We start from the raw sequence: 22,930 nt of genomic DNA on the forward strand, positions 1-22,930 counted from the left end.
TGGGAGGTAAGTGCTGTTAATTCCCCATTCCAGAGGAGGAAACTGAGGCAGGCAGCAGTTACGTCACTCGCCCCGGGTCACAGGGCTGCATGTGAGCTCGGGTGCTGCTCGTTCCAGGCCCAGCGCTCTTCACTGGGCCACCTGGCTTTCTTGCTAGAATGCTTTTCTGGTTTACAAGCGTCCTTAGGCTCATTTTACAGAGCAGTACGCTTAGACAACATTGTCTCCCGCCAGCCCAGAACCCGAGGCCGGTAAAGGTGCATTGTCTTCCCTCTAGTGCGCCTGCCCATCAGCGCCAGCGCCAGAGCGGCGCGCAGGCGCCCCGAGGATATGCGGAGGTCACGTGAAGGGCAAACATGGCGGCGCCCAGAGGAAGACCGCCCACGTTGGGGTGAGTGTGAGCTGCAGTAGAGGCTGCTCCGTGACTTCTCCACTACCGGATCGGAGCACCAGGTATTCGCGCGCCCGGGGCGAGGGAGGTAGCGCCCTTACCCTGCCCCGGCCTCCGTATGTCCTCCTACTTGGCCGATTTCGTCCCTGCAGTCCGAGCCTGCCCTACAGCACTGAGCTGCTCCCGGGGAGCCCAAACCGGGTCAGAGTCCGAGGAAAAGCACTGCTGCCTGGGGAGTCTGGCCTCGGGCGGCCCCGGCTTTTCTTGGAGCTGGTTCTCCCTTACCTTCTCCCGTGGAGGGAAGTAAGGCATCATCAGAGGTTTATATACGATCTGCCATCAACCTCCTCCCCTCTCCCCCCACCCGCAAACCTTCCCCATTTTCCCCTTTTTTCAAAGTCCTTCTCGGGTGTCATCTCCCCCCAAGGCCTTCCTGGTGAGGCCTTTCATGTGCGCTTCTCTTCTAGCTCTGTATGCATTTGTTTTATCCTCAGCAAGATTTTAAACTCCTCGAGGGCTTGTCTTGTTTTAATCTTCTATCTCCCCAGTCTTTGACTCATGTACATATGCTTCCTCATAAATGATGAGAGTGGAATACAGACGTCTTGGTAGAGATAGGTTGTTCACTTATATTCGTCACAAGTCCCGCAAGAGGAGATGACTCATGATAAACATTGAGACAGTTAGTCAGCAGATATTTATTAAGCTGTGCTGGGTGAAGAGGACGCAAGATCAAAGAATGAAACAATCTCCAATCTCTGTGAGCTTGCATCAAGTGAAATAACATGTAAAGTGCTACATATATGCTAGCTTTTATTATTTTTACATTTTCAAGGGAGATACGGGCAGAACAAGTACATATAAAAATATATACTGCATAAATAATAAAGTTAAATGCAATTATATGCAAGGTAGCTTGGGAGGGAAGGCCCTAGCAGTTGGGGTACTCAGAAAGGCTTCATGCTAAAGATGGTTCCTGCGATGCATCTTAAAGGAAGGGTGAGGTTCTCTGAGGTGGAGGGAGATAAGGAGGGAGGTGTCAGCCAATTTGACAGGATGCCAGTGGGAAGGGGGAGTAGTGCCCAGTGAGACTGGAAAAATAAATAGGGGCCCATCTGTATAGTGCTTTAAAAGTTAAACGGAGGGATTTTTTGTATTGTTAGAGACAATAGGAAGCCCCTGGAATTGGTTGGGTAGAGGAATCACATGGTCAGATTGGTACTTAAGGAGAATTACTTTGTGTATCTGCATGCAGGATGGACTGGAAAAGTTGAAGACTATTAGAAGGCTATTTATTGGCAGTTATCTAGGTGAGAAGTGATGAGGGCCTAAACAAAAATGGTAGCTGAGTGACTAGAAAGAATGGAGTACATATGAGGTATTTTGTGAAGGTAGGAACAGCAAGATTGGCAACCAGTAGGATATGTGGGGTTAGGGAGAATGATGAGTTCAGGATAATTCTGATGTTGTGAGCCTGACACACCAATCTAAGATTCTTGCCTCATTTCTTTAAAATTGAGGCCATTGGATGTGACTTCCTTTTCTCAGATTCTTTTTTTTTTTTTTTTTTGCTTTTTGGAGGGCAATTGGGGTTGTGACTAGTGTGTGAGATTCTCTTTATTTTAAAATTCCTTGACATCTCTTAATCACTCTTCATTTCCCTCAGTTTGACAAATCTTTCAAGCAGGGGTTGAGAAGTGAAGAAAGTTGGATTAGTTTCTATTTAGAATAAAGTAGGGAATCAGAAGAATGAAAAAGAACTCTGGCTGCAGTGATCACCCATTTGAGCTCAGATTACAAGAATCTGTAATGTGGTTAGTTGGCACATTTTGGGTGACTAAGTTGTGGGACTTCCTCAACCTTCATTCATAAGTTTGTGATTATAAATTGTGGGGGATGATGGGAGTAATCCAAGGCTGAGGTTTCTCAGGAGAAGCATCCCAGTAAGACAAGACAGCAAAGAGATTTAAGAGAAAAGGAGAATATAGAGTTGAAATGCCTAATTATTGTGTTGAGGTTGGTTAGAAGTGAAGTCAAAGTAAAGTCAAAGCAGGAAGTGACCTGAGAAAATAGAGGGAAGAACAGGTATATGGTAGTGAAGCATAGGAGGATCAGACTGTTTAAGGTTCTTTTTTTTTAATTTGGGTATTTTATATTTTTATAATTTTCCTTTAAAGTTCTGCAGTTGTTTTATTATATTGTTTAATCTGTTCACATATAAGGATAAAGTGGCTTTCTTTTTATTTTTTATCTTTACTCCCTCCCCCTTTAAATGGGGCAGCTAAGTGGCACAGTAGATAACATGCTGGGCCTGGAATCAGGAAGATCTATGTTCAAATTTGGCCTCAGAAACTCACTACCTTTGTGACCCAGCGCAAATCAATTATCCCTGTTTGCCTTAGTTTCCTCATCTGTAAAATAAGATGGAGAAGGAAATGCAAACCATTACAGTATTTTTTCCAAGAAAACCCCAAATGGGGTCACTAAGAGGTAGACACAACTGAAATGAATGAACAACAAACAACAGTCCTCTTTAAATACAAGACTCTGTCCCTGGGCTTAATTATGCTTACACGCTTCCCTCACAGACATTCTTGTTTACCTGCCCTATTGCATATTCTTTTAATTTTATTTTATTATTTTATCTCTCTTGTTCATTGTCCTTTTGTGGCCCAGATGTGAGTGATACTATGGCCATCTACATGCTTAGTTAGGAGGTAAGGGTATTGAGGAAACATCATTGTATTTAGTCCTTTATTGCCTTCCCTCTCAATTATTTTCCTATTTAGTCTATATATAACTTGCTTTGTACATATTTGTTTATGTTTTCTCTCCTATTAGATTGTAATCCTCGAGAGCAGGGACTGTCTTTTACCTTTTTTTGTGTTCTCCACATTTAGCACACTGCCTGACATATAGTAGACATTATTATCATTATTGTTATTATTATAGTCTTTTTAGAAGAGGGAAGGCATCAAAACTACTTGGTACTGGCTGAGGAATAGAGGAGTGGATCAATGGAATAAATTAGGCACATGAGATTCAGCAGTCAATGACTATTGTTGATAAACCTAAAGACCCCAGTTTTGGGGATAAGAACTCACTATTTGACAAAAACTGCTGGGAAAACTGGAATATAGTATGGCAGAAACTGGGCATAGACCATTATCTAACACCATATACCAAAATCAAGTCTAAATGGGTGCATGATCTAGGTATAAAGGTTGACACTGTAAGCAATCTCGGAAAACAAGGAATAGTTTACCTGTCAGATTTGTGGAGAGGGAAAGACTTTATGACTAAACAAGAATTAGAGAGCATTATAAAATGCAAAATGGATAATTTTGATTACATTAGATTGAAAAACTTCTGTACAAACAAAGCCAATGTAACCAAGATTAAGAGGGAGGTGGGAAATTGGGAAAGAATTTTTATAACCTATGTCTCTGATAAAGGACTCATTTCTAAAATATACAGAGAATTGAGTCAACTCTATAAGAATAGAAGTCATTCCCCAATTGATAAATGGTAAAAGGATATGAACAGGCAGTTTAGCACATGAAGAAATGCTCTAAATCACTATTGATTAGAGAAATGCAAATCAAAACAACTCTGAGGTACCACATCTCACCAGTCAGATTGGCTAAGATGACAAAACAGGAAAATGACAAATGCTGGAGAGGATGTGGGCAAATTGGAACACTAATGCATTGGTGGAGTTGTGAACTGATCTAACCTTTCTGGAGAGCAATCTGGAATTGTGCCCAAAGGGCTATAAAAAAGTATATACCCTTTGACCCAGCAATACCACTTCTAAGGTTATATCCCAAAGAGATCATAGAAGTGGAGACCCATATGTACAAAAATATTTATAGCAGCTCTTTTTGTGGCAACAAAGAATTGGAAATTAAGGGGGTGGCCATCAATTGGGGAATGGCTGAACAAGTTGTAGTATATGCATGTTATGGAATACTGTTGGGCTATAAGAAACGAGGAGCAGATGGACTTCATATTTACCTGAAGAGGCTTATACGAACTGATGCTGAATGAGAAGAGTAGAATCAGGAGAAATTTGTACACAATTACAGACACAACGTTATATGTGATGACCAACTTTGATAGACTGGACTCTTCTCAGCAATGTAGTGATATAAGTCAATCCCAAAAGACTCATGATGGAGAGAGATGTCTACATCCAGAGAAAGAACTAGAAAGAACTGAGTTTGAATCTAGATTGAAGCAAATTACTTGATTTTTTTCTTTTTCTTGTTTGGTTTTATGTCCTCTTTACCATTTTTCATTCCAGCTGGTACAGTCCGTCTTTATAACCTGACTAATGTCTAATGTGAAAGTATTTACAGATCCTATACTTGACTATATGCCACCATGGGGGTGGAGGGGGGAGGGAGGGAGGGGGATAGAATGTAAAACAAGGAATTGTGGAATTGAATCTTGTAAACTAAAAGTAAACAAATTAATTAAAAAAAAAAAAGGGGGAAGGCAGGGCAACTGGGGTTAAGTGACTTGCCTGAGGTCACGCAGCTAGCAGTGTCAAGTGTCTGAGGCTGGATTTGAACTCGGTCCTGACTCCAGGGCTTGGTGCTCTACAACTAGAAACTATTATTAATTAGTCTTAGCATAAGGCAGGAGTTGGAGTGTAAAGGGAGACTGTGTACCAGGGACTGAACTCACTGAAAAAAGAGGGAGAATGTACTTAAGGTTGCTAATAACAGCTGCCAGTTATCTATAATGAGTGAACAATAGAGTGAACCTCCAAGGGTTTGCCAAATGATGGCATTAGAGTCTACAAGTGTTGACAAGGGGGAGGTAGGAGAATGAGACTCTTCCCCAGTATCATGATAATGAGAGAAGCTATAACTGGTTGGAGAAAGGATGATCAGAAATACTATATCAACTACAAGAAGCCAAGGCTTTCTGAGTACCAGAAGATGGAACGACCATGAAAGTAAGAGGTCTAAAAGAAAAGGATAGTTATTATAGAATAGGAGAGTGACATAGGTGGCAGGACAAGATAGAGGTGGGTGGGGGTGAGAGAATGGGAAGTAGGAGATGAGGGAGTCTGGTGATTTTGATTGGGTAAGTGTGGAAGTTAGTTGACCCTGGGGAATGACTTTGAGCAGAGCAAGTCTGGTGAAGGGGAGAAATTAACTTAAAAGCTAACGCCAAATTGTGAAGGGTTTAAATGTCCAACAGCTGTTTGATCCCTGGAGCAATAAACTTTTATTGAACAAGGATAGCTATGTGGTGAGACCTGTACTTGAGGAATTTTACTTAGCTCTGTGGAGGATGGATTAAGAAACTGATTAGTAGGGAGTTGCATTAGACAAGGTAAGAAGCAGTAAAAATCTCAACTAGGTCAGTTGTCATTTGAATGGAGAGGGAGACAGTTGCAAGAGATGTAGTAGAGGTTGAATTGAACACTGAATAGATATCGATTTAATTAACATATTAACTAGTTGATAACATCACAGTGGCAAACCTAGCCTAATATCAGGTACAACAGAAAGGGCCAGCAGGGGAAGGGGGGGAGGGGTTGGTTGTCAAGTGGGTAGAAGTCATTAGACTTGGTAATAAGGTTGCAGTTACATCATTCATTTCGAACCAAGGCAGTATACTGAGACAATCACTCAGCTTTTTAATTCTTAAATAAAGATGAGGAGTGGAGCTATAATGTATGAAACAAGGAAGGTATGGCACGAGATGGAAAGTCACTTTCCTACCTCATTTTTGGGGAAAAATACTTAATGCCAGCAATTTGTAGATCACTTGATCATAATATAAATTATAAAGAGTAATAATAGCAGCTAACATTTATATAGTGCTTTAAGATTTGCAAAGTGCTTTAAGAAGTCTCATTTTATCCTCACTCTGAGATGGATGCCAATTTTACAGAGGGGGAACTGAGGCAAGAAGAGCTTACTTGACTTGCCATGGGTAATACAGGTAGTGTCTGAAGCTGGATTTGGACTCTTCCTGATATATCCAACACTGATACCCTGTGCCACTTTACCTCTGGAACTAAAGGGTAATAATAAGAGTTTTGATCTGAATCAAGACATCACATGCTTGTATGGTGCCTCATTAAAATGTACGTTACTTTACAGCAGTTTTGCTTTTCTGCTTGAGCGCAGTGGTTAGTCCAGTGCTTTTTGTACATAGGAATCACTTAAATCCTCTTTCAGTCTACAACTCTTGTTCAGACATCAGATAGTATACAATTTTCTGTCAATATAATACTCCTGAAGTACTAATATTGTGGAAGGAGCTATTAATTTAGGATATTCGGGTTAAAATCTACCCAGATGTCACCTTATGGTATAAATGAAGCAGCCAGCTGGCACAGTGGATAGCTTTAGATTGGGAATCCAGAATGCCTGAATTCAAATTCAAATTCAACCTCAGGCATTTACTAGCTGTGACTCTGGGCAAGTCAATTAATATTGCCAACAAATTTGACCAAAAAAAAAAGTCTATTTCCTCAGTTGCAAAATAAGGATTATAAGAGCATTTTCTCCCTGGAGTCTTGAGGATAAAACAAGACATTTATAAGGCATTTTTGCAGGCCTTAAGGCATTATGTAGATGCCAGTTATCATAAATTTTTAGGAAGTCATTCATCCTTCTTTTAGGTTCCCTCAATTGTAAAAGGAGGTAATACTTGCACTACAAATCTGACAGTTTTTGTAAGAATCAAATGATACCTGTATGTAAGCATGTTTAAAGAAACAATTCCTAAAAATTCACTTTTCACATCCATAACTAGTACTAGTTAGACCAAAAGGTGCAATTTTCTTAGAAAGCTAGGTTAACTTGCATTCAATTTCAAGCAAAATTTTTAAAATGATCGTTAAAGCATGATTTCATCAAATATAGAATGCTTCATTTCCATTTTTAACAGTTTACCACTATACATGGACTTCAACACAAGGCACATTTGACAAAGTCTGAAATGATGAACTGATATTGTTACACAACTTTACACAAAATCTCTTTTGATCCTCACGGCAAATCTAGGAAGGGGCATAGCTATCATACCAATTTTCCAAATAAGGAAACTGAAACTGAAAATGATTTGCCCGTCATATAGTAAGGAAGTATCTGAGGTCAGTTTGAAATCAAATCTTCCCAACTCTAAACCCAGCACTCTCCTCAGTATGCCATAATGCTGCAAAAGCTAACACCTCCTTAGATTTGACTAAAAGTAACATAGTATCCAGAAAAAGGGAACATGGTCCTGCCAGGCCATCTTGATCAGCCTTCATGTTGAGTATTCGGTTCCAGAAGCTCTATTATAGGACAAAGTTCCAGAGGACTGGAATATGATGATTGGTTAAAAGAACTGGAGATGGAGCCTAAAGGAAAAAGAACTTATGGTACACATGACAGCTATTTTCAAGACTCTGAAAGGAGTCATGTAGAAGAATCCATGTTATAGTTTTATTTGGCAAAACAAGAAGCACTAGCTAGAAGTCATAAGGGCCAGTTTCAGCTTGTTAAAACAAAACATTTCCTGAATGTTAGAAGTATTAGGAGGTAGAATGTGCTGCCTTTAGAAGATGTTGAGTTCTGATAATGGAAATCTTACCCCTCAAGTTGGTTAAATCTTGAATGCTGATCACTTGTAGTTAAGTAGCTCTCTTTAGGGATTGGTTAGACTGCATGGCTGGCCAAGAGCCTTTCCAACTAAGTTTCTGGGATTTCATGATCAGTTATTTTACCCCTTTTTGTCATAAATACTTGGGGTATTTTAAAATAACCAAATACTTCTCAAATTATACTCCCATTTGAGGATGTTTTCCTCTCATAAATTACAGATTATCTAGATTTAGGGCTAAGTCCTAAGACACTCATTCTTAGGATTTTTAGTTCTGAAAGGAAAAACTTCGAAGCAAAATTGATTCAGGGCAGATTTTTCAGTCAGACATTTAGTTATCATGAAGTACATTTGTTTTACTTGGGTCCTAAGTTAGAAATTACTGAGAAATAACCTTGTGATTTCTAAATTTTAGGGCCTCAGGATGGAACATAACCAAGAAAATACAGAAAGAAGATTAACAATCAATGAAATCATAGCCAGAAAAGTGGAACAACTTCCAAAATCAGATCAGTAAGATTACCTTATTTGATGTGCACGTCTGTTTTATATGTACATATTATAATCAGATGAATCTTCATTTCCTAGTTGTTCAGTTTTGAATAGACAGTCTACCAACTTCCTACTTACCTTAGCATATTCATAAGATACAATAAAAAGTTAAGAATATGGGATTTTGATTTAACATGAAACAGTAGAGGAACTATTCAAAATTGTTGGCCAGGTTAAGTTTATAATATCCTTACATATTACGGTTTTTCTGACATAGTTAATTGCTTGACAGGTGAGCTCCTTTTTTCTTCATAATCAGTCCCTTGCATAGTAGTAGAACACCATAAATGTTTAAATGAATTTAATTTTAATACAGTGAAGTAGCACTGTATAAAGTTTTGTATTTTCTGAATAATCTTTTCTATGTTAAGATTCCAGTTTATGTAAAAATGTTAAGAGGCAGTAATATGCATATGACATGATAAACAGTATTATTTTGGGTACAGACACATAAAATTAAATTTCAACTGATTCCATAAGATTAGTATCATCATGTTGAATAAGGGCTCAAGTCATATACGGTTTAAAATTCTGCACTATCACATCCCAAATATAACTTGTATTTAAAAGAATCATAGTTGGCAATAGAGTTGAAACATGTCATAACTTTGCATAATTGTTCAATGATGATCCAAGAAACCTAGTGTCTTTGGTTACTAGTAGTTTCATGTTAATGTAGTATCAAGACAGATCTGTATCTGTTATAAGTCATATTCTTGGTTAAGTTTCTTTAGCAATAAATGTGTACATTTGTATAGTTGTGCAGAAATAATCTTAGCTGGCTGAATCTTTCTCTTATTCTAAGCAGCAGAGATGGTCATCAAGGATTTGGAAAAGGGAGTAGGCTGGTCACATAGGAAGAATGAAGGATAACACATGGACTACTTGGGTATTTACACAAAACAGTAGGGTGAATTCAGTATGTGGGCAGATAGATTAAATAATTTATAAAAGGACATGGACAATAATTACCCAACATTAGATGGGTTGTGCTCTTTACCCAGTGACAGGAATACAAAAACCCAGTGAAACCACATCTTTTAATCCTTAAGTAAATATAAATATCATAGGAAGGTTTACCAACTACTTTTAATGTTGTCTAAGCCTAATTCTTTTCTATTTCCTTTATGCCTAGTAATCTGTTGAGATAGAGGCAGGAAAAGGCAATATAAACAAAAGATACAAAAAACATTAACGGGAAAAGAACATATTCAACCTTTCAACAAAGACTTTATGGAGGACAACTTGGACCATCACCTTCCACGAAAATATTAACCACTTGGTGAAACTGGCAGAGATGAACAGTGGGTGGGAGGGAGCACTAGATGCTATTGTAGCATTTGTAGCCAAATACTTATTGCTAGCACTTATACCATATGACTTTGAGAAGGCAAAGGGGCAGCACTTGAATTCTTAACCCTCATTTGGCTGAATGGCAAAGGTTAGCATCCAATACTCTAGGAATTAGTTGTAATCAGAAATTGCCTTAAGCATTCCAGAGCTGTCCAAGAAATCACAGCTAGAAAAGTCAGTTCCCTAAACCAAATGATAGGCACCCTGCTATGACATCACTAGGCAAAGAAGATAGGGGAGGGAAGGGCAAAGAAAAGAGGGAAAGGGAAATGGTGTTCATTCGTTTCAGTCAAGTGACTCTGCATGACCCCATTTGGTATAGTCTTGGCAAAGATAATGGAGTGGTTTGCCATTTCCTTTTCCAGCTCATTTTGCAGATTAGGAAACTGAGGCAAACAGGGTAGAATGAATTGCCCAGACTCAGTCACAATAGTTAGATGTCTGAGGCCAGATCTGAACTCAGGAAGACTTATCTTCCTGACTCATGGTCCAGTACCCTTATCCACTGTACCACTAAACAGCCCTGTTTAATACAGAAATCATATTAATATATTTGCTTGCCTGTTCACACTATCTAATTCCTAGCCCTATTATATTTTCAAATTTAACTTCATTAGAGAATTACAAACCTGGCCTAAAGACCAAGAAATGGGGGCAAAGTACAGAGAGCAACTGCCCTGATTTTCTAGACGTCCTCCTAAAGGCTTAAGCTCTACAAAGCATACAAACTGTTGATAACGGTATATTCGTATGTGAAAAAAAGTTCCAACAATTATTTCTCTTTTTCTTAGGAATTTACTTATGACTGGATCAGCATATGTTGGACTAAATGCAGCTTTTTGTGGCCTAATAGCAAACAGTTTTTTCCGACGCATCTTAAATGTGACACATGCCCGAATAACATCAGCTTTGCCAATGGCTGTTCTCCCATTTTTATCAACCTATGTAACTTACAATAGTGCTGTAAGTTTACCTTTGAGTTCAGGTAAATTACAATTTAATATTTTCAAGAATTGTTTTAATTTTTTAAAATTAGCCCTAATTTTGTATGATACAGATTGTAAATTAGGCTTTGTAAAGTTGAAACTGTTCCCTGATTCTTTGAACCTAGAGGGCAACTTGGTTGCAAGTTAAAAATTAATGCTTCATAGTAAAAGGCTGTCATAATTTAACATTCCCTCTTGTATTTGGGGTGTCAGATAAGGTTTATTAGTTGATTTGGGGTACGTGCCTGAACAGGTCTCTTACTTTTTAATGTTTAGTGCTAAAAGGGGGGGGGCCTTATCAGGGACTTGAAGTATGTTGAGCATACAGAAGACAATTAGAATGAAGTATGACCAGTTTGCTCTCCTAAGTTGAATGTTCTTGAATGCAAGTGCTTTCATATAGTAGCTTCCTATCCCTATCTCTTATTATGTCTCTCCCAATTCAAGTTTGCTAAGTAAAATACTGCATTTTCAAAAAAAAATAGTTTTAAACTAAGACCACTAGTAAATTAAAATATATCAAGTAAGATAATTATAGGAAGCAGGCAACTAGTGTAAGTGAAGAAAGCCCTGATTTGGAGTCACGAGGATGGGATTTTAAATTGAAGCTGTTTAATGTGGGATTGGCTATTTCCTCTTCAGCCTCTTGGATTCAACTAAATCTTCATTTTATGACACTAGAAACCCTAAAGTCATGAAGATTGAAAATTTAAATGAGTTGAAATTAGTCATTTTCCCCCCTGTAAGTGGTCTATTAGTGACTGGTTAATCGAAACAGATGATTAGAATCTCAGGACACTATTACCTGGACTATCTGTTGTCCTTTCTACTTCTGACTGAAAACTTGATAATAGGCATTAACTAATATCACTTTTGCATTTGATGAAAACTTTAAAAAATTCCAGTTGTGTAATTTATTATTAAACCAAATTTGCAGTCATGAAATTCCAACTGTGAAATAGTTGATAGTGAAGTAGCATCAATCAACCACAATACCTTGTACAATGAAGCTGACTGATGTTTTGACATGTTGTGTGTCTTGAACTCCTCATTGCAGAAAACAAATAGTTTTATTTTCTAGGTGATCTAAACTGTGAAGCCTGTACTGTCATAAGAAGTGGAATGGTTGGTTTCCTAATTGGAGGTCTTTACCCTGTTGTTTTGGCTATGCCAATAAATGGTGCTCTGGCAGCCAGGTATGTTTGCTGTATTCTTTCCACTATTTGTCATTTGGTAGGTTCCACTATCAGACCAGATAATAAACTCAGTCCCGTTCAAAATTAACATTCATCTGGGAAGGCAGTGTGGTAAAAGAGCATCAAATTCAGATGGGAGGACCTAGCTTTGCTACTTTTTTCTTAGAAGGCTTCCATGTTCTGTCACCCTGTAAATAACTGTTCATTTGGTAATGGTCCTAGTTTGGCAACTATTAGATTAATTTGAGAACCATTTAGTGTACCAGACTGTTCTAGAGATCATCAGAAATTTTTTTTAAACTTAGCTTCTCTTACAAAGTGTTAATTGTTCATAATGCTTATTAAACCTAAGTCCTATTCTTATACATCAACAATTTAAAATACTTTCACCAATTTGTGAACTGTAGTCCTCTAAGTACTATGGCCCATACCTCTCCAATTTGTCACTAATGTCACACTTACACTTGAAAGTTTTAACAAGACTTGGGAGTTTTTGTACTCGCAGCAGAGCTTTCAAGAAAGACTCAAAGATCACTTCCACCCAGAACCCAGCTGAGACATCAGAATACATATATCCCCCCCAAAATTAATATATTTGCCAGAATTTTATAAATGTATTCAACACCACTGTTTTGTTTTGGTTTTTTTAGGTATAACTCAGCTCCACTACCACAGAGAGGAAATATTTGGACCTACTGGATCACAGTCTCTCGACCTGTCTTTAGAAAGATGGTCTTTCCCATAATGCTGCAGACTGTGTTTGCAGCATACCTTGGTTCTAAACAATATGAAGTACTCATAAAAGCATTTGAATTACCTGAACCTGGCTTTCAATTCCAGGATATTCAAAATAAATCAAGTGCACAGCTAAAAGAATAAAATTGTGGAAAAATAAGATATTATGCAACAAATATACAAATAAAATTGTACTTATTGCATCTTTACTGTGATTATATATCTTTTACCTGAAGTTTAGCACATCAGAAACAATGCCTCTAATCAGGAAATGCTACTGCTGAACAAATTATCCACAAGTTGTCTCAGTTACTAAAGCCTATGGTATGTCTCAAAAATAACTGATACAGATAGCATTTAATTTAGGGGGGAAAGCTACCAAATTATTAGAGGTGAAGAACTATCCTTTAAAAAAAAAAAGTAAGAAGTTTTGATATTTTTCTCGTTTCTCAAAGTGGAAAAGTAGAGTACAAGGAAATACTATGTCGCCACTATTAACACTTACAAAATCCATCTCCTTTCACCTACTCAAATTGTTTCTATAGTTTCCAACAGTTTTTCCTCACGAGTTGAAAGATGTTTTTTAGAGAGCCCTAATAAAGTTAATTTAGACAAAGCCAAAATATACTTCCTGCAAATTTCTGTCCTCTCTAGGATAAAAGAGAACAAATCTATTCTACCTTTCAAATAACATTTCCCCAAATCTCCAGTTTTCATAGCACTACATCCTATTTCTGCTTAATAAAGCTGCATGACACAGAAAAGTATCACATTCACATTACTAGGGACATCGCATATATTCCCCACCCTGCCACTGAAGGTCAGAGTTACTAAATTTTCTAGGCCCTCAGCATATTGCAAAACTATTGCAAAACAGGGATAACTGCAGTAATGATCCATGGGGTTACTATAAGGCTCAAATTTTCTTCTGTACTAATGCTGATAATACAGAACATTAATATAAATTATTAAGGAAGATAGCACAAGGGGATGCTGCCATGCCTGCAGAAGGCAGCATTTTCAAAAAATTTTCCAAAACCATTCAAATACAAAGAGGTAAAGAAATTGGAAATCTTGCAAAGGGAAAAATATCCAAGTCAGAAAAATGCAGAATAATTTGTTTTTTTTTTAAAGGGAAAGTTTTGGGTTTTTTTTTTTTTTTAAGATTACTGAAAGCCAATTTGTTTTTTAGTTTTATTGTCTTTTTTTTCCCATGACATTAAGGTCAAATCAAGAATCCATGAACCATATCTTTAAAGTCCTTTTTTTTCCCAGCACTTTTTCTCAAAACATAGGCACAATACTATTTAAAGTCTAAAACAGGATTGACAAACTGTATGAAACTGGTAGAACTACCAGTTAAATCATTTAAGACGATCTTGAAAACTATTCAAATTATTTAAAAACCTTTACTACATCTCTCCTTTGTAGTCCCAACAGTATATCTTGCACATAATCAGTGCTCAATAAATGTTTCAATGAATTTAAATTACATAAATATACTTCTGTTTCACATAAAGTAAATGTTGTTTAAAACTTTAGTATTTTGAATTGTATTCATTTTTTTTAATTTACACATTAAACACTTACAATGTTCCATATTTCTTAAATAGTTATCTATATTCTAATATTCTCTGATGTTTCTTACAGAATATTACTTTACAATTAGTGGTATGAAAATTACTGCTGCCTCCACCAAAAAGATCAAATTGTGTTATACTCTTAATTACCATAATATACTAGCTTCACAACCCAAGTATTACTAAATTCTAAAAGCCAGGGAAAGATGCAATATCTACAAGTGAAACAGCTTAGCAGAAACTGTCTTTTTGCTTTGAGGCTACTAATAATTTGCACACTGCAATTAGATAAAACATTAATGAGCCCAAATATGATTTAATTGAAATTTACACCTTATATTCTTCAAAACACACCCAGAGGCTAGAGTATATTTTCAACTGGTTTTCATCACAATTATCAAGAGTCAACAAAAAAATCTAAGTTAAAAATAAAACAGAAAATATTTTGTCAATTATATATACTTAGTTCTCTGTCTGCTCAAACTTAATAACGAATTATTTAAAAATACTTCCCAGTGTGGAAAAGAGCTATAGTGTTGAACAAAAATTCCAGCTCAGAGAAATCCTACAGGTGGCAGCAATTTAAGAGATTACATCAAAGGGGGGGAAAAAGGATGTATAAATAGCAAAACCCAATTTATCCAAAATGTAAATAACCAGATCACTTTTTCACAGTATTGTTCATCAATAAGTAATACTCATATAGCTCTCCTTAAAGTACTGAAGGATCCTTAAATACCTTCTGAATACATTGTTTATTTTAAAGTATATATCAGTGTACTTTGAGGCATAAAAACAAGGGAGTTGATATATGACAAATTTTTAAAGATTCTTCAAACTTCAGATCCACAATGGGCCTGGGAAGAAATGCTGTTTAAAAATTTTTATTACTGATTCATAGTTAAGTCAGTTCCCAAGATCTCTAAGGTCCTGTAACTATAAAATTCTGTACTACACATCAAGAAGGTGTTAGTTAGCAGCAACCTCTAAAATAGTGAACTGCACAACTCCTAATTATCAGTGTTTTATATGGTAGCCTGACAAAAAGAATTCTCTAAGTCACCAGAAGGGACTATGCCAGTGTTTTGCCATAAAAGAAATCCGTAACTCCATGAATAATGGCCAAGTGATGGTTCTGCTTTATCAACACCATAACAAAATACAGCTAGAAATGCTCCTCAGAATTCCCTAGGCATCCGACTAATTTCTGGTAAGACTCCTCACTGCTACTAAAAAAGGAATGAGCTAAAGCAGATTTAAATTATTTCGACAGCTTCCTTCAATAAATATGCATTTATTGTATTTAATCTTGATATAGAACATGAACTTATCCTCTGAATCCTTCCATATTTATGCTGTAACTCCAGAGAGATCCAGTAAGACAGAATCTGACTGACTTGAAATTAGAACATATTCTTATTAACATTAGTCCCAAAGATTGTGGGTGAGTGGAGAGGAAGATGACTAACAAGTAAAACTTATTGAAATCCAGAGTCCTAGGAAGCTTCACATGTCATAAGCTGGAAATATGTATGTGGCATAAAACTATTTGCTACAAAAAAGTCACTTCTAAAATCCAGAATGCTCAAGCCATAACATAACAATAGATCATATGACAAGAAAATATGAGTAAAAACTAATACAAGAGTTATCAGAAACTTCAAATTATTCCCAACATTGTCAAATTAATCATAGTAGGAAAAAAAATCCATTATTTCTTGCCTGTGTAACTTGTTATATAAGATCATCCCACACATCATACCAATCAAAATTCCTCCGTGAATATGAAAACAAAACAATTTAATATCTACAAAAGGACTGCACTTCAAATACTGAACTTTGCATTAATTATTTTACTAAGTTCAGCAAAGTTAATGCATCAGCTTCATAAAATCTGCCATGTTACATACAGTTAAGTGAGCACAAATTATGTACACCTTAGAACCATTGATGGCCTGTTAATTTAATTCTATTTAGTGAAATGTAATTCACTAATCTATGTTCCTTGCTAAAGAAACTGAAAAGTACTAGATATTAATATATAATTCTCTTGTCCAAGGGGCAGTTCCAATTTTAAGGGGTACTGCAAAGAACTGAATTATGACTCCTCTGAAAGACAAGAATAATTTTATCCAAAAATTAACCCATTAGTCTCATGTGTTTCTATTAAGTCTTTCAAGGATTCCAGAGAATCTTTTCAAATCTCCACTTCAGGAAAGTGAAATCAGTATAGAAGTAATTTGGGGGCTTGAAATGGCATTCATTTTTCAGCAGATGCCAAAATTTGTGACCGATATGGCTCCCACAACTACTTTGTTACCATCAGTCCAGTCAGTTACAGGTTGTAGGAAAAGATTCGTTTTTGCAGACACTGCTAAGCTGTTTAAAGAGAAGAAAGAGAGATTAATTCAATGATTATAGAATGCACATTTAATTCAAAATATCTTAACAAGTTGGTTTGATTACACATGAGATTTCACCTGACTAGGTTTTAACAAAGATTTTTTTTTTTAATTTGGTGATGGAGTTGTACATGTAAAGCAATGTCTTCTTATAATTCATTTAATATTTGCATGCTTGTCTCACTAAGATAAATTTTAAAAGCTGAGCATTGATTAGAGTTTTTACTTTCTTTTAATAGAAAAACATCCATTTATACTAAGGTACTGCATCACTTTACTATGTAAAATGTAGGAAACTGAAAATCCTAAACATCAAGAAAAAGTTCCTTTATCCCAAAATGTTAAATTATTTCACAACAAAATCAGACTGTTAACTTATTTCCCAAATCAATATTATTGTACTCCAAAATGCCTTTTTGAATCCAAACACTACTCCTTCAGAGCACAGCCTTATAGAAAAAGTAAGACAACAGCTTTATATTAATAATCATAACTGTTTTAATTAACAACAAGAAGAGGGGACATGTGTTAGGGTATTCTACTCACTACACATTGAAAGTAATCAGTTTGTTCTTAGTTTAAGAAGCCCAAACATTTATAGTAAAATGTGTTTACATATAAATATGACCATATTTACTAACACCTTTGCTGGTTCTAAAAAACAAGTGATTACCATGTGAAAACAAGAACATGAAGTTGATGTAATAAATGACACAAAAACACTTAGTCATCAAAATCAGGAAAAAGGAATGAAATGGAAACTAGTAAGGGACAGTTAATAGAACACAAGGAACCTAAAATAAGCAGCTTTTAAAAGTATCTTCAACTTTTTCCACATTTAAAATTTTTTGTAAAACTATTTCCAAATACTGTCATTTGTAAAATGACATTTTTGCAAAGCAAAACTTCCAGTGGTGTGGTGATTCTAAACAAACAGCATTCCAAGTCTGAAAGCTTTAATTAATGTTTCTCCTGCATTCCTCCAGCCCCAAACCTCAATTAATTCAAGAATTATATTGATGTCAACAAGAGGATGTAGTGTTGTTAGAAAAAACACCACACTTACTATTTCCAGAACCCTTAACTGCTTAAGACCCAGAGCCAACTCTAACAAACATTTTCCTGATTTCCATTCCTGTTTCTTTCCAATATTAAGGTAAGGATAAAGATGAACAAATTCTTTGAGCCCATAACTGAAAGATCAACAAACCTGGTTTTATTATGACACCATATTCTTATTGTCATTGGTACTGCACAAAATTATATACAAAGAAATATATACAAAATATTCAAGTATTGTTAGTTAAAATTCCAATTCAAGGCTTCTGTTTCAAAGCTACATTTAACATATTCCATAAAGATATCACAAGTTAGTCACTGTTTCAAATAATTTTCCAACTAATTTTGGTTTATATATGTATGATTCAGTAGGCACTAAAAATCCATGCAGTTGCATTTTGGGGACTTAATCCTGCTCTTAGGTATAAGCAGATTCATCACTTCGTGTTGTAAGTGTAGCTATTGCCCATTCATGCTCAAGTGCAGTAGATGATTTTACAAAATATGTTGTGATGCAGAATTGCAAACCAGAGACCAATATTAAGTCTCAAATACCTTATCTCCAGCAACAAAACATTTACAGTTGTGCAAAAAAGGATTCCATTTACAAAACAAAAACATGTTAAATGAAAGTTAACTACATCTTTGGACTGCTGGAATTAACTTTTCAATTTATGCACAATTTTAAAATAAAAAGACAGCAGAAGCCCTGATATTACCTCTTTTTTCCTCATTTCTTATACTACCTTTTAAAATAAAGCAGGAAATGTGGCCAGCAGCTGGTCCCGTCTCTTCTGCCCCAACAGCTGTATCCACTTTAGCATAAAGAAAAACAAGGATGCTAAATACACGTATACTTTATCAAACAGTGATGTTTCACAAAGAATTTCTATCAGTCTCCCATTGAAGTACGTTATAGCCCTACAATGATTAGTGTACTCAAAGACATAAGAGAAGCGGCCCAGCTATGGAAAAAGCTTCTCTACTAAGTGTGAAATGTTTTTAAACCCACTGATTAGTTAACACCAAAATGTATCATCTACTAAAAAGGAGACAAATATCTTCATTTTTATATCTGGAGTTCTAAAATTCATCCTTTGTGAAACCTCACTTTACATTTTTTTCATTCATTTAACCATCTTTAAAATCTCTAATGGTACAGACACAAATTTAACCTATAAATTTTAATACAACAAAATAAAGATATTCAACAACTCATTCAGATTCAGTGACTGAATCACTGTGCTGGTCCTCAAGGAAACAGTTTATTTAAACATTATTACTCTTCTCAATGGTTGTTAACTAAATAAAGGAGTCTGGTATGCATATTATTTCCAATTCTCTATCGTTGATATTTAGTTCTGTAATCTAATGAGCCTGTATAAGTTTATATATCTTATATAGGAAACTAAGAGGCATTCCTGAATATTCAAGAGATTTTACCATCTCTAATTAGAACTACAGAATATTTGTTCATGCCCCAAATACTCAAAGCTGTTTGAAAAGTACAACAAAATTTAATCATATAGCCAACCCCTGCAAAATTGCACTCCAACTGGAATTCCAATTTGCACCTTGTACAACTGGAACTTCCATTCAACTTCACCTTTTTCACTGTGTCCAAACTGTATGGCTATAAGCAGGTTTCACTGCACAGTTGGAACGATGTCATCGAAGGCCATGTCCACACTGGGGACAGAACAGCTAGGTACAAGTAAGTTTGAACAAGGGCACACACGTCAACAGCTGTTTCAATCAGAGGAAGCATCTTAAACACACTAGTGGCCAGCACAAGTCTGTTTCCAGGGTGGACAGGGCCCAAATTAGGTGGGGGTTTTTTTTTTATGCTTTTTGTTTTATTTTAAATCCCCCAATACAAACAATTGTGTATGTTTGCCCATTAAAGTAGACTAACCAGCAGTGCATGAGCTTTTACGGGAAGAGATGGATCCTTACCAGGTTGTGAGGCGGGTACGACTGTTCTGTAACCCCTACAACGGAGCCTGGCAGGGAGGAAATCACCTAAAAAAGAAACTGTCAGAGAAATTTAATAGTCACATGTTATCATTAAGAGTCGGTTACTGTGTCACATTCATGCTTTTAGCTAAACACTTAATGATTCATTATTACTTTTCTTCTCTGAAATGTGTCCAGTGAAGATGTCCCACTAACGTGTTTTTACATGGTGTAAGGGAGCTGAAAGGGGTAAACACGGATAAAGAGCAGGTTACTTGACCCTACATTTTAAGAGAAGACGAGGCCTTCCTGGCACACGCCGAGCAGAACTCCACCGACACCTTGTCCTTGTCCACGTGCAGACACACTCCTCCCGCAGGGTCCTCGTCCCCCGCAGCGTCCTGCTGCCGCTCGCCCAGGGGCAGGGCATAGTCGTGGTCCCCGGCGGGCGAGTCCCTGAAGAGGGAGGTGGTGAGTCGCAGTCCCCCGCCGCTCAGCCGGCTCAACAGCCGAGCCAGGCCCGTTTCGTTGGCAAGCACGGCCCGCAAGTAGCGGCTCTCCTCCTGCAGTGCCTGCACGCGCTTGCCCAGCTCCCGGTTCTCGGCCCGCAGCTCCTGGTTCTCGGCGGCCAGGCCCCGGACGCGGCTCTCCAGCCCCATCACGTACTCCTTCTTCTTCAGCCGGTTGAGCCGGGCCGCGGCGGCGGCCGCTTTGCGGGGGCTCTTGGCCGCCGCCGGGCCGTGGCCGCCACCGCCGCCGCCGCCGCCGTCGCCTCCCGCTCCGGGGTTCCTCCTCCGCCTCCGCTCGCCAGCCCCGCCGGAGCCGCCGCCGCCGCAGGCCCCGGAGCTGCTGCTGCTGCTGCCGCCGCCGCCGCCGCCGCTGCTGCTGCCGCCGCCCCCGCTGGAGCCCGAGCCCGAGCCGCCGCCGCCGCCGTTCACCAATCTCTGCAGCAGGTCCGAAAAGCGCTGCATCTCGGCGGCCGCGGCCGCCATCTCGTCGTCGTCTTCCCCGCGCCACAGGCAGCCGCTGTCCGAGCCGCCCCCCGACGACAGCGGCCCCGGCGAGCTGAGGCCCGGCTCCAAGTCCCAGTCGGGCTGCCGGGGGTCCAGCAGGTCGGCCAGCTCGAGGCCCGACAGAAAGTCCATGTCCTCGGGCTCCTCGGAGCGGGCGGCGGCTGCGGGCGGCTCCTCCTCCTCCTCCATCTTCTCCTCAGCAGGCGCGGCCTCCGGGGCGCCCTCCTGCCGCCGCGGAGGCCCGTCCCCTTCTTCCTCCTCCTCCTCGCCGCCGCCGCCGCCGCCGCCGCCCTCCTCCCCGGCCACCGCCCGGGCCAGGCCCGGGGGTCGCAGACAGCCCGAGGCCGGGGAGGGCACCGGCGCCGGGCTCCCGCTCCGGGCCGGGGAGCCGCTGCCCGAGGCCGCCAGCAGCTTCGTCAGGCTGTGCCTCATCGAGTCCCAGGGGGCCGAGGCGGGGACGGGGCCGCCCCCGACCCCGCGGTGCAGGCCCCGCAGGTGGCGCGGGCCCCGGGCCCCAGGGTGCGGGCCGCAGAAGCCGCAGCGCGGAGACTCTACGCAAAGGATAAAGACCGGGGGGGTGGGGAGCCGGAGACGGTGGGCACCACTGCAGCCGGGGAGCGCGGAGAGCTGGACCGGACAGCCCGGGCGACGACTGATTGGATCGAGCCGGAAGTCAGCAACTCTCGCTGGTCCTCTCCCCCCTCCCTCCTGCTGGACATCGCGAGACTTCAGGGAGAGGCGGCGAGGAGAGAAGGCTGACTGGAGAATTCTTGCAGTGACCCAGCACTCCTTTGTGTGCAGGATCCTTTAAGAGGGCGTCCTCCGTCTGGCCGCTTTGTTTTGTTTCCAGACCACGCGCTCCTTTGTGTACTGCAGTCCCAACCTCTCTGAGAGCTTTGTTTTGTTTCCCAGACCTGCAAATTATATAAGATACTTGATTAATGAAAGCTTCGCCCTTTATGCATCCTTTAGAATCACTCTCTAGGAGGCATCTCCTCCCCTCCAGGGGGTTCGAGAGTCCGCTGGGCACCGATTGAGCAAAAACAAACATTTATTAAATACCCACCGAGTGCCAGACGCTGGAGACACAAAGACACAATAAAAACAGTTCCTGCAAGCTCAAGGATCGCTCAGTCTACTGAGGGTTGGGATAGTGGGAGAAAATTACTCAGGGTAATCAAGTAACTGTATACAAAGTTGTACAAAGACATTTCAAGAGGCGCAGAGTGCTAAGAAATAGGAAGATAAGGCAGCTGGGTGACACAGTGGAGAGAACTCTGGAGTCGGAGTCAGGAAGACGGGAGTTCAGAATCTACCCACTACCTATGTAACCTTGGACAGGTCATTCAACTTCCTCTTGCCACAGTTTCCTCGTCTGATAAATAGGGATAATAATAGTACCTGTCTTTCCCAGGGTTGTTGTGAGGATAAAATGAGATACCATACATAAAGTACTACATAAATGATAACCTTTTTTTTGCCTTTTTTTTTGGAGGGGGGAGGGCAGGGCAATCGGGGTTAAGTGACTTGCCCAAGGTCTCACGGCTAGTAAGTGTTAAGTGTCTGAGGCTGGATTTGTACTCAGGTCCTCCTGACTCCAGGGCCAGTCCTCTATTCACTGTGCCACCCAGCCGCCCCCACAAATGATAACTTTTTCATATAAATGATAGGGGTCGTCATTCTTAAGAGATGGCACTTACCTTTTTCCAGTCATATTCCCTTTGACACACTCTCCAAGAATAAGGGTTTACTAGCTGTTCCCTGTGTGGACACTGTATCACTTATCTCAGTGCTTCTGCAGGAGCTGACTCCCATGCCTGCAAGGTATGGATTCTAGGAGTAAGACAGTGGAGGGGATGCATTCCAGGCCTAGGAAACAGTTTGGGCATAAAGTCTGAGATGAACAGTGGAATGTCATTCATATGAAGCAGCTAACAAACCCATATGATTAGAAAGAAGAGTGTGTTAAGGAGAATACTAAGACTAGAAAAGTAGGTGGGCCTGGGCAGGGGGCTTAAGTGCCAGGCTGACAAGTTTGACTCATGAAGGCCATTCTCATAGCTATGTATCTAACCTTAATCCTTGTCCAGAAC

At 39.3% G+C, this 22,930-nt stretch overlaps 2 protein-coding genes across 7 annotated transcripts; one reads left to right on the plus strand and one right to left on the minus strand.

Annotated features, from left to right (window-relative positions):
* Nucleotides 1-341: 341 nt before the first annotated feature.
* On the plus strand, nt 342-13,030 carry TMEM126A (transmembrane protein 126A). Of its 2 annotated transcripts, XM_069070996.1 has the most exons (5): nt 354-391; nt 8,421-8,518; nt 10,702-10,895; nt 11,978-12,092; nt 12,743-13,030. In XM_069070996.1, the coding sequence occupies exons 2-5, from the start codon at nt 8,430-8,432 to the stop codon at nt 12,969-12,971; spliced, it is 627 nt and encodes a 208-aa protein (XP_068927097.1). In that variant the 5' UTR covers nt 354-391; nt 8,421-8,429; the 3' UTR covers nt 12,972-13,030. The 2 variants fall into 2 exon arrangements, with proteins under 2 accessions (XP_068927098.1, XP_068927097.1); XM_069070997.1 differs by lacking the exon at nt 8,421-8,518 and having other exon boundaries at nt 342-453.
* A 977-nt stretch (nt 13,031-14,007) lies between these two features.
* CREBZF (CREB/ATF bZIP transcription factor) lies at nt 14,008-22,296 on the minus strand. Of its 5 annotated transcripts, XR_011165028.1 has the most exons (4): nt 20,110-22,296; nt 19,825-19,902; nt 18,615-18,683; nt 14,008-16,786 (listed from the first exon to the last, which is right to left on the minus strand). XR_011165028.1 is itself a non-coding variant. In XM_069070995.1 (2 exons), the coding sequence occupies exons 1-2, from the start codon at nt 21,267-21,269 to the stop codon at nt 19,887-19,889; spliced, it is 1,176 nt and encodes a 391-aa protein (XP_068927096.1). In that variant the 5' UTR covers nt 21,270-22,296; the 3' UTR covers nt 16,823-19,886. The 5 variants fall into 5 exon arrangements, 1 of the variants encoding a protein (XP_068927096.1); XR_011165027.1 differs by having other exon boundaries at nt 18,615-19,902; XR_011165026.1 differs by lacking the exon at nt 14,008-16,786 and having other exon boundaries at nt 16,823-18,683.
* Between the last annotated feature and the right edge of the window lie 634 nt (nt 22,297-22,930).

The sequence above is a fragment of the Petaurus breviceps genome, unplaced genomic scaffold, assembly GCF_028583685.1.
Source record: "Petaurus breviceps papuanus isolate PSGF00001 unplaced genomic scaffold, PetGlider_PUasm1.0 90823, whole genome shotgun sequence".
NCBI classification, from domain to species: domain Eukaryota; kingdom Metazoa; phylum Chordata; class Mammalia; order Diprotodontia; family Petauridae; genus Petaurus; species Petaurus breviceps.